Genomic DNA, 18,871 nt, shown 5'->3' on the forward strand with positions numbered 1-18,871 from the left:
CGATGTTGGGTTGGAGGAAAGATCGCAATTAGTGACAGACAACAAGTGTTCCTTGCCTTTGACGGAAATATGTCGATTTGTGTGGCCAATATAAGATCTAGGGCAATCTGAGCAGGGAATTTCATTCACTCCATGGTGACCATTGGATATTTTATCTTTGACGGATCTGATTGGGTTTGAACATTGTGCGATTGCTATGAGTTTTGAAGATTCTGCAAATTTTGTCAGTTATACCTCTGATGTAAGAAAGGGATAGCCTCAGTTGATCCTCGAAACCAATGGAGGAGAATAGAGGAAATGGAAATGAAAATTTGTGGATTTTGGATTTGCTGAAACCATTCCGAATCAATGTTTGTTTAAAAAAATTGATTTCAGAGGGTCGACTAGATTCGTTAGTGAACAAGATGGAAGATGAAGAACGTGATGTCTATCTTTTTGTCGATATCAACATCCCTAATGGCTCGAAACTGCAAGCTGCAAGGAAAGGATTGTAATCATTGACTAGTTTCGACGTTATTACGTCTAATCAGAGTGGTAGTCTACTCCGAACAAAAGTTTGTTATACCACTCTAATGAGACGTAATAACGTCGAAACTAATATACTATATACCCAATATTTTTGAATATAGAATTTTGGGAAAAAATATTTCAAAATTTTTACTGGAAATGTAGAAAATATGTATAATCTTTGAAAATAATATTTAACAATTTAAAAATAAATAGTTTGGGAAATTAAGGTAAAAAAATGCACGTCACATTTTTTTTGGGGGACATTTGATACTTACGCTGATATCTTTGTATTTTTGCTTATTGACATCAAATTTGTAGGAAATTCTTTTGATATTTGAAGATTGAAAATTTCTCTGGACCACGTGCTAGCATCGATGGTGAAATCTGTGGCTTGTTTTTCCTCATGGTCCCAACAAAAGTGTTTTTCCTCGAATAATTTTTCCGACAGCTCATAAGATGCGAACCAATTATCAGATATGATGTTTCTGTTTGTTCCATATTATGGCTTATTTAGTTCCAATACGTACTGAGTAGGTAATGATATTCCACTTTTCTGCTCCTCTCTACCAACATATGGTATTCCTCCCAAGAAGTAAGCCCATACTTACAGGTTTTCTAGCTTTATAAGTTTTAAAGGGGCACTATCCTCGGAAGCTAAGAAGAGTTTCATCTACAGTAATGTATTTCGATGGCGTGTACCATTTGGAACAGTTGCTAACGAAAATATCACATAATAGGCGAAAAGCTGCAAACTTATCGGATAATTTCCTTATTTCCTTTGTAATTGTTCTGTTAAAACGAAAGTTGCTCAAAGAAAATAAATTATTAATGGAAGACCGAATGTAGAGGAGAACATGTCTTCAGTATTCAACCCCGAATCCACTGCACTCATTTACTATAAATGAATCAGTGCTTTTTTCTCCAAAGCATCTGTATGGGCTAAGAAATATTGAGGAGATTTATACTTGTTTTCTGATTTATCAATTTCTTTTTTTCCTTTCAGTGGGGGTGAATGAAGAACAATATTTCTAGAGGGAATTCTAGAAAATTGTGAACCTAAAGGTTTATCCGCCCAAATTGTCTCCTGATCCTTTCCCAACTCAAAATTTAGATCGCAATCTGGTTCTTGTGAAGTGGATTGCAAATCATATTCATTGTCAAGAAAAACTATCTTCCAAATTATAATCATTTATTAAAACGCTTTGGAATTCGGGTTATCAAACAAAAGCCTCATTGTCATAGATTCCTCTTGCTGACGTCGGCGTCGCATTTCTTCCTAGAGCCTCTTCTGGAGTTGAAAAATTCGTTTTCCTCTATATATTAGTTCAAATAAAATAAGTTCAAAACGTTTGAAAATACTTTCAAGATTCAATTAGAAATAATTCAATAATTTCACGTCTACGCCCGATAGAAGTTTGTTACATACTGAGGAAGGTGGGCTCGTTTACGACCCACCCAGAGAGGGAACGAGCTAAAAGTAAAATAATTGTTACTAGGAAGTGACTATTTGGAAAACCCGCTTCGGTAAAACCAGAAATAAGTATAGAGCAATGCCTTCAAAGATATTACGCGTTATTTACAAAAAACTGACGGAAGGATTCGATCCCAACTCTACCTTAGAAAGATTAATTTATGCTGTGAGTATGGTGAAAATAACTGAATCGAAAATATAAGAGATTATAATCTTCTTCATTGACATCTATTACACTATTTGAAATTCATTAGTTATATGTATCCCCTGTATATAATTTCGACTCCGAGTATATTTCGTCTGAAAATAGGGTCTCGTAAATCAAATGGTTAATTAGTTTTAAAAAAAGTAACATGGTCCATTAGTCAGGGGTAGTTCAGATTCATCGGTTAGGCGTGGCTGAATTTACCCTTCGTTCGAAGATAATGGGATGTTCTGATATGTGATTAGCGATCCCTACAAAAGTTTACACCCACAAAAATCGTTAAATTTTTGTAAACAGGAGATTCTTGATAATTTCTGGTAATATTTGACTGTCCGACGTAGACACTTGTTTTGTACCATCATTGAGTGGAAATTATGCGGTGTAGTATACTGAAATTGCTTTTTCTGAATTTGAGAGATAATATTATATTATACAGATTACAATATTTTACGTAAAATAATAATATACGGAATTAATAAAATCTTAAATGCATTTTTTTTGCATTGCGTGCTCAATTTTTAGTAAAAAGTAATCTGGAAACTTTTGTTGGTGTTCCACTTAAGTTTGCACTCATTATCTCAATGCGGAATGTGCTTAGATTGATTTTTTGCCCGTCTAGACAGTATACAGCGTCGTAAGAACAATTAAGCTCACAAAGCAGGTCACAACAAACTATCAATTCTGTAGTAATTAACAATTATAGCTGATTTTATGTTGAAAGATGATACGATTCGATCGTTATCGGCGGTATGCCTTGACCGCAATGAAAAATATATTTGTTATTGTTTTTTTTATATACACGGTGGCCATAAATATAAAGTAAGGAACTAATGAACATATGCGAGTGCAGCATTTTCGCCATGTTTGTAATATAAGCTGTCAAAATGGTACGTAAGATAAATGTAAGAAAGAGAACTCTGCGTCCTTTTCCATTCTCTCCTCTGAAGTAATTAATGGCGGTTTCTTCTATTATGTGGTCTCGTGAATGTAATCAAAACAGACCGGACTTGCATTTGCCTGTCTCTTTTTGTTATTTAATTATTCACGTATATAAATGTTATTTCCTTGATAAAGTTTGAATATATGTCCCAATAGTCAACAACATTGTTCGATCATTTGAACAGACCACTGTTTCGAGCGCTTCTCTTATTGGAGCCGCCATTAATTTCTTAGCTCGAGGTCAACCAATCGCGTGTACAGCCGCTCGTGTCCTGACGTTACAATAAAAAGACTTTATCGATAGTCTTGCAGACATGCCATCTCTTGACAGAGCTAAAATACCAGACAAATATAAGTGAAAAGTATACGCAGGTAATTTAATAAATACTTTTAGCTCGATACCATTGACTCAGCGACAACCCAACTTATTTAACGCATCTGAATACATTTTTCTTTAATATAGGTAATTGATTTTTTTCAAATGAATCGATTATAAAGGTGGAACAAACAAATTTTTATTCTACAATATATATCGCTATTGAAATTACAAATTCAATATTTTAATCATTTAAATGACAAGTCTACAGAAAATAAATTATTCAACGCCCTTCTCTATACATCTTTTGACTTTCTTCGGATCCCATTATGGCGTTCGTCACTTCGGAATTCCGTTTTCCTTGCAATGGTAATCTATAAGGTATAGCTGGAACCTCGACTGGTACAATTATTTCCTTTGATCGTAACTGAGAAGCTAGCCAACTAGCTAGTTGATGGGCTCCTGGACTGGCCAACTAGAAAAAAAATTCTAGGACTAAAAAAGACATTTCACCTTCTTATTAACACACACGTAAATACTAAACATCTTTGAAAGCAAATCCATGTGGGAATGTTGATTAGGCGTTTACAGAAAATTGGAAAAATAATCAGAGCCGGATCTGTCCAAATGGAACAAAGCTAACACATGCAACATTGATAGAGGGATATAACTTACATCTCGGTCGATATAACGGAAATCCTCACCAGGATATCCATGTACTAAATTCATAGTTATACAGCATAATATTAGCGGTATAAGAATCCCAATTTCAGTTTTGTTGTTGTCAGAAATGCACCTTAAATGGGGAAAACGAAAATGTACTACTATATTTTTTTCATCGAATGAAAAATCTGTAGGGTTTTGAGAGATTTCTAAGAATTATATTGAATTCACAATCGGTATATATTTAAAAAAATTTTTATTATTTATATAAGACGAAAACTTACCTCATGTTAATGGCCTACGATGGAAACTTATACAGTTCAAAATCTCAATAAAGACTGATTTTAAACCTGGAGAAAATCGTCTTAAATACACCTCAATAAATAAACGGAAACGCCTTGATTGAAAAACACCTGCTATTGTTTCAGACACATAAATGACATCCCTTTGAAAATATCCGTAATTTTCCTGAAGAACGGAAATATTCTTTTGTCAGGTCGATTTAACTTCCTACTGTTTATGTCAAACCCAATGATAACAGTTTTTTTTTAATCGTGGAATAGATATTTTTAATCGACATTTAGAAATAATACTAAAAAAAGAAAACAACAACAGATTATTCCCATCATAAACGCCTTCATTGTCTGGTAACTATTCCGGAAATGGAATTTAATTACATATTCATAACGAAATAATTGATCTTATAATCAATTAAATTAATCCTAAAATCATTGCTCTTTCAAGTTTTTAGGGATTTAGTATAATTCATTATGTGAATCAAGATTGGAATTTGCTTAAATTCGTATTAATTTTGCAGGGGGATTGTAAATATGTTTTCATTAAAAATTGAAATCACCTGTATAACAATTACTTATGTACTTCAATTGAATTTTTATCTTCATAATTAGAGTGAATTATGAAAAATAATCAAAGAAAATGTAGGTATTTCGCCCCTCTTTCAAAACCAATTTCAACCCTAAATTAAAAATTGAATAAACTCTTCTTCTTTTTCACCCCTTTTCATTCTATACGGAATTAGGTCTCTTTCAATTTTCTAAATTTCTCTTTTTCTGACAATTTCCTAATAATTATTTTTATATTTTGTGAAAATTTTTAAATCAATATTTCACCTTTAGACAAATTATGAATGAAAGTAATAACTATTAACTAGTATAGTTCAAGACCATAATAAGAAGAAATTTAAGAATGTTTATAGGTTATGGTTGTGTCACTTGAATAGACCTTTAAAATTTAAAATTAATTTATGAATACATCATCAGGTGTGATGACCGTGGAAAATTTAGAAAACGATAATATAATTTTAGCAACTGGCGGTTATGACCACACCATAAAATTATGGCAAACCCATACAGGAATTTGTACGAGAACATTACAACATGCAGAATCGGTATTTGCTTATCAAATTTATACGTTGAAATATCTCATATAAATTGCTTTTAGCAAGTAAACGCGTTAGAAATTACACCCGACCGGCAACACTTGGCAGCAGCTAGTTATCAACATATTTATATGTATGATTTGAATTCGAATAATCCAAATGCGGTTGTAAATTACGAAGGCACGTCTAAAAACGTAACTTGTGTCGGTTTTCAAGAAGACGGTAAATGGATGTATTCCGGAGGAGAAGACGGTAGAGCAAGAATTTGGGATTTAAGAACAAGAAGTAACCAGTGCCCAAAACTTTTTGAAGTACAAAGTCCTATAAACTGCGTAACATTGCACCCCAATCAAGTAGAGTTATTTGTTGGAGATCAAACCGGAATTATTCATAGGTGGGATCTAAGGACCGACAATAACGAACAATTGGTAAGTTTACCTATATAATACAGGGTTTTTCCTTAATTTGAATAATATTTAGATTCCAGAAAATGATGCTATGATTCTAGACGTGGAAATTTCACCAGATAGTCAATTAATGGCATCGGTCAATAATAAAGGTAGATGTTATATATGGAGTTTAATTTCAGGCATGGTGGATACACCTACAAAAATGATACCAAAACAGAAATTCGAGGCGCATTCTAGACATGCACTAAAATGTAAATTCAGCCCCGATTCAAAGTAAGATACGTTTTACAGTCAAAATTTATATTTTTTTCGATTTATTTTCAGCTTATTAGCTACAACGTCTGCAGATACAACTGCTAAAGTGTGGAGTTGTGGTGATTTCTCATTGGTACAAGAATTGAAACAACCAGAAAGCCAGAGGTGGGTTTGGGATGCCGCATTTAGTGCTGATGGACAATATTTGTTCACAGGTAAGTTTTAATATTTTCAGAATTGTTATAATACATAAAAAGGATTATTTTAATACTCTATTGATGAATAATGTGCATAATTGTGCATTTTCAGCTCTAAAAGTAACTTAATTAGTGGAAAATGAATTTTTGTTTGTCTTTTTTCCAGATTGATCTTCCAATGATATAAGTCCATTCATTTTTTTTGTACATATGGATTTTAATACTTATTCATTTTTGTGATTTGCTATTTAATGTAGCACCTTAAATTCACGATTAAAGGCTTCTAAATTTGCTTAGAAAAACGATTAAGGACTGTTAAGCCTTCTAATAGGCATCATTAGAAATTACCAAAGGCTGATATCTTTTTAAAAGCTAATCAGGCACTTTTTGATGTCTCTTGGTAAATTGTGCAGGTTTTATACAAGGTTTTGTGGGCACTCATTGGCCCCTAGATCTTCCTTTTCCATCAAACTGTGACACTCCGAGGCGTCCTTAAAGCCGATAAAGTGGAAAAACCTGTATTTAAAGTACTTTTTAATGAGCTTACTACGTCCTTTCAAAGCACTAATTTCTATATTGTTTTTTGCTACTTACTGTAGCATGTGCAATTGACAATTAAAGACTTCCAGATTTTCGTAAAGGAATGATTACGGACCGTTAAGCCTTCTAATTAAAAAACTGATTAGGTACTTTTTGATGTCTCTAGGAAAATTGCGAGAGTTTTTAACAAGTTTAAACTTTTCTTGACACTAATTGTCCTCTAGATTCACAGTATCTTTTTGTTTCATTCACTATCCATAAAGCACATAAAATGGAAAAACCTGTATTAGAGTACTTGTTTTTTATAAATATCTACTTCATATCTAGTCTGAAAGACCAAATGGTGTTGATTTTGGATATTGTTCCTAGAAATTTTAATACAGTATAATGAATAATTTTAGCACTCGTAGACATTTTCTTGAAAAGTATAGAAGGAAATAGGTGGTAAAGGGTAATCCTTTGTTTCTGATCAATGAAAATTTATAACTTGTTGGTGTTAGTACCATTTAAACACCAATGAATCATTTTTTTTATTCAGTAAATGATCTCTAATTTTTTGATATTTGATATTTAGAAGGTAGTATTATATGTACCGCTACTCTTCCTGTTCTCTCCAGTAGAAAAAAAGTAATAAAACATCCATTAGGACTAATTTCAACCTGTGAGGATGTTAAATCAAATTCAGATTCCTTTTCTCACATATCTAGAACAATTAAATTTGATTTTACTTTTTGTACAAACCACTTTTGAATCATAAAACTCTATTAGATTATTGTGGGGCCATAAGAAGCATTCAAGGGAATCTTAATAACTCAAAATTATTTTGGAAGTTAATCCTGTTAGATATCTTTTTGATTTCTGACTGAAATTAACTGTAGGTTGTAATTTATTCCAGCTTCGTCTGATTCTTGTGCAAAATTGTGGAACGTTAAGACAGGAGCAATGGAACGAGAATATACCGGACATCAGAAGGCGGTTACAGCTCTGGCATTTAGAGATGCGACTTAAAAAGAATTTTTTAAAGCGTTTATAATATTTTATATTTTGTGTATTATACAATGGAAATTGTAATTAATGAATTATATAATGGTACAGTCACATACAATGGCACTATAATCTAAATCCTCAAATAACAGCCTATTTTCTTTAAATTTTTAATGTTAAAAAGAAAATGAGATTCGGAAAAAGCTACATTCACATATACAATTAAAATATATTTTGATTATATAACTTTTAAATAAAAAAATGATGAAATCCTGTGATATTTTGAAACAAATGGTAAAATTTCTTATATTTTGATCACCAGGTGATATTACTAATGAAAATATACCAGATGATGCAAAAAATTGACCAAATTGAACGGTTTCAAAAATTCTGGATCTTTTAGGTCAAATCCAGATCTAAAAAACGATATAATATGGTAAAATATAACAGTACTGGGTCTAGATTAGTTTCACAGAATAGAGTCAATTGTTCTTTTGAACATTTCAGCACCTAATATTGAATAAATGGAAAATGGTATAAAAATGGCCTTATAGGGGTAGTAAAAAGTCACGTGGAGATGAAATTGGATAATCGAATACACTCAGGAGCGAAATAACTGAAATAACAGTCCAATTATTATACTTTGAATACCATCGGATATGTGAAAAGGATAAGTGAGGAAAGAATAATAAGAAAATGGAAATGGAGGAAGACCTGGATTGATGAAATCTACTGAGAATAGAGTAAATAAACTACCAGAAACAAATAAATGAGTTTTTTGGAGGGAAGAATCGAAGAAAAAAGAAACATAACCCCACGTTTTACATACCTAAGGGTACAAACATATAAGGATTAAATAAATACCTAAAAGTTTAATTATATATAATATATATATATATATATATATATATATATATATATATATATATATATATATATATATATATATATATATATATATATAATGGTGATATTATAACTGAATATAAATCTGATTAAATATGTTTAACAAAAAAAAACAAATTTAAAATATAAAAATTATAAAAAAAACTATAAATATAATATTCTTAACACACAACCTCTTTTTTTGTACATAAAAAATTATTGTTTATATTAAGAGAACTATTTTGCTTTTTATTTTCGAAAAATGCAACGTTTTATACATAGTTAGATAACAGAAAAAAAACAACTGCACAATAAAATCCAAGGTAATTGAGAGACGTGCTTTGGTAGAATAGCGAAATGGGTCGTTTAATAGCCGAGGTGAGAATAATAGAAAAAATAGTGGCAATTAAATGAAGAAACAAGAAGACAATCCAAATTTTGGACCAGAACCCTATTGTAACCCCATGAAGTGTCATATCAAAAAAGAAATTGAAAGTAGGGCTCAAGGATCGAATGAAGAAACATTCCAGGACAAAGATAATCCAATGGAATAGACCATAAAGGCTAAAGGATCAGATAGAAAAACACTCAGGTCTAGGATAATTTCATAACCATATCAATTAAGATCTCATAATGACTACAAATGACATCAAACTGGTGGTTGGTTTTCTTGTAGGTCATCAAAAGGCTCAAGTACTTTGACGAAGTAGTACTATCACCTTGGAAACTGGGACACCAAAACCTTTGGGAGGAGGCCAAGTATTTTGGAAAATGTAGAATCTTCTAGATATAGCTGAAGATTTGATGAAAAGCACGAAATAATCGCTATAGAGGAAAATTCACAAATTTTCAGTAAATACAGTAAAAAATTGACAATCTGACAATATATACAATTTCCAAAGAAAAAGTGACACGATTTGTAATATCCGAAAGGGGCTAATCTAATAGAAAAATCGTTCTTTCTGGTACGCCCTGTATATATAATCAACAGTGTTGTTTTTCGAAACTAGCAAAACAATTCTGCATACAATCAATAAGTACATTTTATTTAAAAATGACTAGAAAGAAAATCATAATTCGGACCTTTTTTTCTTCGGATTTTCAAATGAATCTTGAGACAAGATTCAACACGTTAACTGCCAACAATGAAATAACTTGTAAGATCCTACATTTTCCAACGTTTCAGTGACAACTTTGTATTTGAATAAAAATTTTTAATGATATAAGAGGATTAAATAAAATTGTCAGTCAACGTGTTAAAAACCTATAAAGTAGCAGTTTTGATATTTCACTCGATGAAATTTATCAACGAAGCCTCGGTAGCTCTTCCACTTCTCCCATTTCTGTAATTGTTTCCTCATCCATTATGTAGCTAATGATGAATTTTAAAGAAACTGCAACAGATTCCGGATTTCCAACTAATAATATTTGTGTAATAGCCATTGGTGGTAAAAATGGATTGTAGACAGGAAGATCTGTTGAAGACGGTGGTTGTAACTTCAATTTACATCCCTATAAAGAGATAAAATAACTTTATACCAAAAAAAATAGAATTTGTATCAACATTTCTTATAATACACTTTTATACATACAAACCTAATAAAAAATATTTATAGACTATATAAACCTAGAAAAAGTATATTCGGTACAACAGGATTAAAAGAAAGAAATTCATTTGGTAAGATAAAACCACAACAATACAATTGAACTATATGGGTTTACTTACCTTAGGAACTACAGCTTGAAACAAATAATTATTCAAAGGAGATTCGTTTCTACTAACAGTTGTAATAACAAAAACATTAACTCCATCTTTGGGTTCATCTTTGGCTAAATGTAAAGAGACTGTAATGCCGTTTTTATCGTTTAAAATAACCATCGGAGGTAAACCGCTCGGTCTAATACTTTCCAATTTAACAAATATATCATTCAGTTTAATATTTTTTTCTTGTACGCTTTTTTCCGTTTTCGTTAGCGATACAGTGTGGATTAATTCGGAATCTGTATTTTTTTCGACTTCCAACATTTTTTCATCACTTATATCAACTAAACAATCATCGTTGGTATCACTTGAAGATTTTACATCATTCTTCGATTTAAGAAGATAGTTTAAATCGAGATTGAATGTTTCCGTTTGATTTGTTTCATGTTTCTGAGCTAGTTGATTTTGCTTTATTTCCGATATTTTATTCAGAAGATTCATCGGTACTTTCTCGTTATTAATCCTAAAAAAATTAATTATCAATGACGAAACTAGTAAAACTGAATAATAAACAAAACTCACCTACAGCTTTGTAAATTTTCTTTCATCAAATGATCCCCTAATACATCGAGTTCTTCTAATCCCTTTAGTTTCGGTATATCCTTACTATTTTCACCCATTTGTGTATCTATAAACAATGGACAAATTACATAAACGGCCCTAAGTTATGCCCAAGAAATTGGCACCGCACTATGAGGTAAAAAAAAATTAAAGTTGTTCCAGGTATGTTCTACTTTGTTCCAGAATGGTAATAACTTTTAAAAATGTTTCAGTTTCAGACCTGAAACCATGCACCATTCTGAAACATTAGAAAACAAACCTAGAACAATCTCTAAAAGAGAGATACCTTTTCAAAATGCAAAATTTTTTTCAGTTTCAGCCCTATGACATTCTGGAATAAACCTAGAACAACTGCTTCAATCTAGAAAGAAGCTAGAGCAATGACTATAAACAAGAAACCTTTTAAAAATGCGGTGGCATCTCAAAAGTGGGATTTTTTTTCAATTTTCTCTAAAAGTTTCGTTCTAAGCACTATGCCATTTTCAAACCAACTAGAACATACCTAGAACAACCTTCAAAATCTATTAAGAAGCTAAAATTACTTGTATAATAGAGATTTTTCGAAAATGAGGTGGCAGTATAGGTAAATAATATGATCAATTTTTCAAATTTCTCTAAAAGTTTTGGTCTCAGCTTTACACAGTTCTGGTACAAAGTAGAACAAATCCAGAACAACCGTCAATATGTACAAAGGAGCTTAAACTACCTCTTGGAACGCAATACCTTTTCAAAATGTGACAGTATGTCAAAAGTTGTATTTTTTTCAAATTTCTTTAAGTTTTGGTCTCAGCCCTATACAATTCTCGAACAAAGTACAGGCCAACTTCTTGGACATTCTCAAGTTCCTTACCATCTTTTGTTATACTTAAAGGTTGTAAAAGATCAGCAGAATCTGGTATAGTTGAAGAACTAAATATATCACATAACACGTCAAGCGATGTTTCAGCATCACCATTTTGTGAATTATTTTTATCAGGTATTAATGAATTTGGGTTATCAAACTGTAGAAGAGAATGATTTGAGTCTCGTTTCATTGGTAATTGCCTTCCTTGGATAATAAGAATATTGTATTTATCAAATGCAATAGATAATTCGTCACTTGTTTTTAAAACGTCATCTAAAATATTCGCAAATAAGAATTTTTAGTAATATCTTATGTGATTTGTGAAATTACCTAGTATCCCTTCTTCGAGGTGGGTTTCTAGAATCAATTTGTTCACTGAAGGTCTCAAACTCTCACAATTTTGGTATAACTCTTTGATAAGATCTAATTCTGCTATTGATGAAACTGTAGGTTTATATGAATCTAACATTTCATTTAATAATCTGACATTATTTTGCACAGATTCCAACTCTGAAATTCTTTTACTTTTTAATTCGGCTCTTTTATCATCCTAAACAAAAATAAATAAATACAAAATACTATCATTAAAATTAAGTCCTTACTTCTTTAACCATGCTTTTTATCAACCAATTCGCAGCTTGTATATCTTCTGGGTCCTTACTTTGTAGTAGTTTCTGTAATATTTTTGATTTTTCCTCATCTTGGAAAATAGAAGTCACGCTTTTTCTTTTAGTGAAAGCGTTACCTTCTAATAACGGTACATTTGGATTGGGGATATCTCTAACAACTCCTTGTTTTCTCAACATATCAAATGCCTCAACTATTTTAATTTCTTTTGGATAATCCAATGTCCACACATAGAATAATTGTAGAATTTTTTGTTTTACTGTTAATGGGGTTTGAGAACCTAAGTATTTTGGCGAAACTAGTTTTATCAATTCGTTCAAAAATCTGAATTTTCCTACTTCGTTTTGAAAATTTGTACCGCATTTTGACATACAATGATCCAAAACATTTAAAGTTTGTAGCATTTCCCTTTCATTCCCCGATGGTAGCCTGGCGGCTATCACTTTTACTCCAACTTGTGGACCATCTTTCTCTTTATTAATTATAGAACAGAAGGCTTCTACTGCGACAGTATCGAAGTTGAGATTTTTCGTATTAGTAGCTTTTACTAAAAATATATCGATTCAAATATATATCTTTGTAAAAAATAAGTACTCACGAAGTAAAGCTTCAAGACTTGTTTGCGTTAACAAATCCATGTTATTCAATAATTTAATAGGGATTGGGATTAAACATATTAAAACACGCTCATAATAAATTTGTTTATAAATCTAATGACAATTACGGAAACCCGGTTAGGATTTACTCTTTCTTATTCTTTTTTAATTCAGATTATAATTTATCAATAAAAGCTGAACAGTTAGGAAAACATTTTTTAGCTATATAGTGGTAAAAAGTTTAAAAAGATGAGAGTTTAGCATAAATGGAAATCTCTGTTATGTAAGTATTCAGAATATATCTTTAAAAAAGAGTTATTAGCAATCTATGTTTGTAGCCTTTCTGGAAACTACTTAGGAAGTGGCAAAGACGTACGCTAGTTTTGAAAGTGTCCGTAAGATTGCGCCACGTAGCCAGCGTACGTTATAATTTTAGGTTAAGCATTATTTGTATCTAAGGTTTGTTATTAACGTAGTGTTTTTTGTGTTGTCTTTAGATGTCTCTTTATTCAATCATACCCATTTTAGCTGGGATCTAATATATTTTGGTCTTAGTACCTATCTGAATACCCAAAGCAGTACATTTTTAAATATATCAACGATGTAATGGCATTTATAGGTGGAATACCACAAGATTATTAATTATAATTAAGATAGTTATTTTGAAAGTAATATATTAGTTAAACGTTTCGTTATATTACATAAAACATTCGGTATGTTTATTAAAGACTTTTTGTTACTTAAAACATTTGGTCACCTAACCTAATTATTTGACCAATTAACCTTATCCTCACATATCCTTTACAAAATTTTGCCGTTTTTTCTTGTTAGTGTCCATGATTGTTTTAATTTGACAGCTTATTTTCCCGTATCACCCCTTTTTATTTATCATAATTTTATGAACTCTTAGTTCAACCATCTTTGTGCAGTTGGTGCCCTCTAGTCTTCAACTTAGTGGTATAGCAGTCAACTCTATTTTAAGAAAAGTTTTATTTTCCACACTATAAGTTTGTAAAAAATAAATAAAACAACAGAAATAATCTTAATAAAATATATTTTTAAATATAACATGAATAAAAAACAATTATGGGATCTATAAAATGCTAATAAAAATGTTAAACATAAAATGTACCATTTAAAATAATTACAATAAAAAGTAACCTGTGGTACATCACGATTGAGTGTTAAAACTAACTACTTCTCTTGCTTTTTTCCGGCAAGCTTTAGTAGATTAACGTTACACTTCATAAATTACATATTTATGTTAAAACACATTAAAATTGACAAATAAAAACAATAAGTATCATCAACTTAAATAGTTTAAAATTGACAATGCTTATAAAAATACTTAATGGAAAGACAAAAATAGGCCACAAAACAAAAAATCGTTTTTCTATATGATAAACCACGAAATACTTACGAGGACGGATCAACTAGAAACGTCACCATTTTGGTCATCTGTCGTTCAATTAGAATGTTATTTGGTTTTTATTTTACCGCCATTTTAAGTAGAAAAAGTGAGAAAGAAGGGGTTGAACCAGCTCCTAGGTGGGTTTATAACCAATAAAGTCACAACCACCGTTTTTTTATGTACACACTGTATAATCCATATTTAACAACCATTGAGAAAAATATTCTTTTCGAACAAAGTAATCATATTACTTCAGTTAGGTTACTTATAGCTTCGTCATCCACCCTTTTCTCTGGATTTAGCCTCTGGTGACTATTTGTTGTTTCTAAACGTGAAAGAAGGTAGATGTGATGAAATTTTTAGAGGGGCAAATAAATGCCAAAGGATCTTAAACGTTATTTCATTTGAAAAGTCGCGAATTTTTTGATCCGTCCCAGTAATATTCTCCAAAATTGAATACAGGGTGAAATATTTCGTGTAAATACGCTATTTACATATATATAAATGTTTTATATTGAAACAATTTTGCTGCAAATAATAAATATGGTTTAGATGCAGACCTAATTTGTAAAAAGGCTGCTGATAATCACATTTTTTTTTCAGTGTATACTTTTGTATAAAAAGCACAAACTAATATTCGTGCTAAGTAATTTAGTTGCCTTAAATGGAAAAAAATAAATAATATCATTTAGATTTTTATATGGAAAATAAAAAGTGAATAAGTATATAAATATGGACGGAATGAAAGGAAAACGTTGCCAGATTTCTCATATACACACTTTATATACATACATTTTCATTATCAACAACAAAACTAAACAATTTCTATAAAAATCCCGATATTGATAATTTCGAGGGGGTCTTAACATTTCAATTTGGATCTTGACAATAATGACAAACATAAAGGGTAATATAAGCATCAGAAATGGTCATTAGAGTGAAAATAGAAACAAGGAAATAAAGAATAAATAAAAGAGAAAAAATTATGGTGAAAATATCGAAGAAGATTGAAGAAAAAAATTTAAGGAAAATTTAAGAGAAGTGAAATAATGAGACTTGTAGAAACAGTATAAAATAAAAAAATAAGAATAGGTAATAAAAAATTGAAAACATACTAAAATTTATATACCAGGGGCTTTATGATTGTGGTAGTAATTGAAAAGAGTGTGAAAGAAAATATAATGGTGATAGATCCAAACATAAATTAAAAAGCCAAATATTGTAATGGAAAAAAGGATAAACAATGGAAAAATATTAAGCACAATTCTGAAGATCGAATACCGGGGCTATAAGAGAAGAACTAATAAAGAAATATTAGAAAAAAGAAATGGGGAAGATTTAGTGCGCAGGTAAATAGGAAAAGTAAGGCAGATAATGGTGTATAAAAATGACAGTCATAGGAAAATCAAGGTGAAAATATCAAGAAAATTGAGGAAGAAGGGATTGAGAATAAATGTAAAGAAAACCAAAATAATGATAAATATACATACAAAAAAATGTATGCATCAGTAACTGTTACTATAACGAATATTGAAGAAGAGAAATTGAGGAAAAATAATGCAAAATTGAACTAGAATTTAGATAAGCAAAAAATGGAGACCAGAATGGAGAATATGTAGTGAAATAAGCTCAAAAAATAAAGTTACCTCAATACGTATAGAGGAACACAACCGAAAGTCAGTTAATTGCGTAAAAGGATTAAGAATAAATGTAAAGGAAACTAATAAACCAGGATAAAATGGAGGAAATGAAAAATTCGAAGAAATATATAAATTTAAATACCAGGGCGTTACGATAAGTAAATAAAAGTGGATATAAAAGAAAGAAACAATGGCTAAAAACTGTGTAGAACAAACGCCAATTAATAAGCAAAATATTGGAATGGAAGAAAAGTGAAAGGATCCTGTAAAGATAGAAGATGAAGGGTACCAAAGAAGAATCAATGAAAAAATGAACCAATGGAGAAAATATCATGAAAATAATCTTAAAAATTTTTATGAGTGGACAAAATAATATACATGATGGATTTCTCAACATTAGGATGCAAAACAATGGAGTTACTAGGCTTGGTTTGCAGTTTCCTACATGAATCATGATCTGAGGCAGTATACAAGAATAAAGATCAAAACATGTATGGAGGAAAGGACTACGAAGAAGACCCAAATCGAAATATTTAAGAGAAATTGAAGAAGATTCCTTCATATTATCGAGTAGTTTTGGATTTATCCACCCCGTTGAATGGTTTTAATAACTCCACAATCGCGAACTTGATCCGACAACATCATCCCTTCATTGCACTATTTCATTTTTTAATGAAAGATCGCACTTTATTGACGCACCTATCCATAAAGTTCCTCTTACGTTTCGAATCACTAGAATCACTATAAATTGAACATTTGTCATTATCACTATCGGTACAATTTTCCTCGACGTTGCGCTCGTTACTTAAGCTACTGTCAGTCTCGCCGACGCCGTCATCGGGGGAGGGAACTCGTCGTTCGTGTTTAGTTCCTTCTGAAGCTGCCGCGTGAATTGGCTCTGAATCCAGGAGACCGTCGAGGCTACGAGATCGGTTCGGTAAAGGCGGGCGAGGGTAACTGTTTACGGCTAACGATGATATAGGGGTAGTTGAACCCCTGCGGGAGTACTGCGCAGGCGGTACGCCGCGGTTGAATTTGTTGGAATTTATTATCCAATTTCGGGACGGACTGTTTGCTTTACAAAATCTGCAACAAAACACAAAACCTTAAAAATACCGATATCGAATCGTTTTGTCTTGTTCACGATCGAATTTAGTTGTGTTATCACAAATAAAAGAGATCTGTTGTTGGTTAGTTTTCTTTGCGATAGCTGGTGCTCCGAGGAAGTTGTTCGGACCCGGGTTTAAAACCGGATCGACTTAGTAGGTAGAACAACTACCCATTTCACTGAGGCGTATGGTGTATTCTACACTATTTAATAATTTTTTATAAAGTATGTTTCCCATTCTCTTAAGTAACATTAGATGGTGTATACAGTTAAATGCTTTCTATAGATCTAAAAACATCAAACGCATTTTTGTTATGAATGAGTGTATCCAAAATTTTGTGTATAAAAACCTTGTCGACGAATGTGTCCTAAATAGGACTCTTAGGTTATTTTTTAAAGAAATTTTGTTGTTGTTTATGGTAAATGGCAGCTATATCCCCCCACAATAAACAGAATATTGCCTCAATATAAATAAAACACTACCAGGACTTATAAGGTAAAATTATTTTTCATTATAAAGCCATAATTTACATGACATTTGTCATAACAAGTGACACGATGTTTGACGAAAAGGTAATTTTGACAAGTATTGGGTTTTCCCCAAAAATATCATCTACAGGTTATTTTTCGAAGAAATTTTGTTGGTTTTATCAACATAAATCGAGTTTACTGATTGTTTGATTACATTTCGTCAACAGCCAATGACGGTATAACTGTATCCCACCCCGAAGACACAGAATATCTCCCCAAAACAGACAAACCGCTTTGAAATTTACCCCAACCACATTAAAGCAATCAAAATCGATAATTCGTGTGATACGTAACTTTTAACATGAGATATGACCTTTGAGGTAACAAGTGACTTGACGTTTGATGTAATAAGTGACTTTTGATATGGCAAAGATGTTTAAAGTAACACATAGCGTTTAACGTGACAAGTGACACGACATTTCATATAACAAGTAACTTTTTGACGTGACAAATAATGTTTGACGTAACAAGTGACATGACATCTGACGCAATAAGTGATTTTTGACATGACAAATGATGTTGAAAGTATCATTTTGACATATTATATTAAAAATGAAGTATTATTTGACAGTTACTATATCCTGTAAATTTTAAATAAAAAAATTGATAATTCATTTCTTTTGGTAATTTTGAAAATGTTAGTTACCTTGGCAGTGGAGTAGGCGTGACCGAGGCGTAAGGACCATCTAGTCAATCTCTCGTCAAGCCCGAATTTCCGTTAACGTCTTTGTCTGAACTTTTACCGCTTCCTGAATCGTTGCTGTGCATTCTTTGATAGTTTGGCGGTTGTCTTACTAAGCCCGGATTCGAAGGAGTACCCGGTGTAATGTCACCTTTAGTTAGGCCCACTCTTAGACCATCTCCACGCGTATTCGTTTCTCCTCGCATGAACCTGAAAAGAAAATTATCTTTTATAGGTTCCAATTACCGTAATTCGTCAGTGTTTGATGTCTTTTTTGATGGAGACTCGTACTTATAAAAATTAGTTCCATACTTTTTTATAAACTTTTGACTTTA

The 18,871-nt window shown here is 31.5% G+C and overlaps 4 protein-coding genes across 14 annotated transcripts in view; 1 reads left to right on the forward strand and 3 right to left on the reverse strand.

The window, feature by feature from the left end:
• Nucleotides 1-3,620: 3,620 nt before the first annotated feature.
• Nucleotides 3,621-5,072, reverse strand: LOC130445412 (uncharacterized). Its single transcript, XM_056781015.1, has 4 exons — nt 4,961-5,072; nt 4,389-4,696; nt 4,117-4,237; nt 3,621-3,916 (listed from the first exon to the last, which is right to left on the reverse strand). The coding sequence occupies exons 2-4, from the start codon at nt 4,391-4,393 to the stop codon at nt 3,725-3,727; spliced, it is 318 nt and encodes a 105-aa protein (XP_056636993.1). The 5' UTR covers nt 4,394-4,696; nt 4,961-5,072; the 3' UTR covers nt 3,621-3,724.
• Nucleotides 5,073-5,296: 224 nt separating this feature from the next.
• LOC130444998 (target of rapamycin complex subunit lst8) lies at nt 5,297-8,005 on the forward strand. Its single transcript, XM_056780437.1, has 5 exons — nt 5,297-5,512; nt 5,566-5,931; nt 5,984-6,186; nt 6,238-6,383; nt 7,801-8,005. Exons 1-5 carry the CDS (start codon nt 5,369-5,371, stop codon nt 7,911-7,913), a joined length of 972 nt encoding a protein of 323 aa, XP_056636415.1. The 5' UTR covers nt 5,297-5,368; the 3' UTR covers nt 7,914-8,005.
• An 856-nt stretch (nt 8,006-8,861) lies between these two features.
• On the reverse strand, nt 8,862-13,300 carry LOC130444808 (ADP-ribosylation factor-binding protein GGA3). Its single transcript, XM_056780059.1, has 7 exons — nt 13,167-13,300; nt 12,544-13,115; nt 12,272-12,491; nt 11,948-12,214; nt 11,059-11,164; nt 10,501-10,999; nt 8,862-10,286 (listed from the first exon to the last, which is right to left on the reverse strand). The coding sequence occupies exons 1-7, from the start codon at nt 13,204-13,206 to the stop codon at nt 10,080-10,082; spliced, it is 1,911 nt and encodes a 636-aa protein (XP_056636037.1). The 5' UTR covers nt 13,207-13,300; the 3' UTR covers nt 8,862-10,079.
• Nucleotides 13,301-14,201: 901 nt separating this feature from the next.
• Nucleotides 14,202-18,871, reverse strand: part of LOC130444809 (NAD(+) hydrolase sarm1) — an 89,686-nt gene continuing 85,016 nt past the window's right edge. For 7 of the 11 annotated variants that reach the window (XM_056780062.1, XM_056780064.1, XM_056780066.1 and 4 more), the window contains 2 exons: nt 18,501-18,746; nt 14,208-17,301 (listed from right to left, as the gene is read on the reverse strand). In XM_056780062.1, the coding sequence (XP_056636040.1) occupies nt 18,545-18,746 (202 nt within the window). In that variant the 3' untranslated portion in view covers nt 14,208-17,301; nt 18,501-18,544. Of the gene's footprint in view, nt 17,302-18,500; nt 18,747-18,871 lie in introns of those variants that run through there. The other 4 variants (XR_008909995.1, XR_008909996.1, XR_008909997.1 and 1 more) reach the window with 2 other exon arrangements.

The sequence above is a fragment of the Diorhabda sublineata genome, chromosome 6 (genome assembly GCF_026230105.1).
Source record: "Diorhabda sublineata isolate icDioSubl1.1 chromosome 6, icDioSubl1.1, whole genome shotgun sequence".
NCBI classification, from domain to species: Eukaryota; Metazoa; Arthropoda; class Insecta; order Coleoptera; family Chrysomelidae; genus Diorhabda; species Diorhabda sublineata.

Bases quoted from the DNA above. Each gene is read 5' to 3' on its own strand.
- LOC130445412 (XM_056781015.1), bottom strand. The intron at 3,917-4,116 runs GTAAGTTATATC...TTTTTTTTCTAG, and splicing joins TCCGTTATATCGACCGAGAT to TTGGCCAGTCCAGGAGCCCA.
- LOC130444998 (XM_056780437.1), top strand. From the start codon at position 5,369: ATGAATACATCATCAGGTGTGATGACCGTGGAAAATTTAGAAAACGAT. The intron at 6,187-6,237 runs GTAAGATACGTT...ATTTATTTTCAG, and splicing joins AAATTCAGCCCCGATTCAAA to CTTATTAGCTACAACGTCTG. The intron at 6,384-7,800 runs GTAAGTTTTAAT...AATTTATTCCAG, and splicing joins TGGACAATATTTGTTCACAG to CTTCGTCTGATTCTTGTGCA.
- LOC130444808 (XM_056780059.1), bottom strand. From the start codon at position 13,206: ATGGATTTGTTAACGCAAACAAGTCTTGAAGCTTTACTTC. The intron at 12,215-12,271 runs GTAATTTCACAA...CGAATATTTTAG, and splicing joins CCTCGAAGAAGGGATACTAG to ATGACGTTTTAAAAACAAGT. The intron at 11,000-11,058 runs GTGAGTTTTGTT...TAATTTTTTTAG, and splicing joins GAAAATTTACAAAGCTGTAG to GATTAATAACGAGAAAGTAC.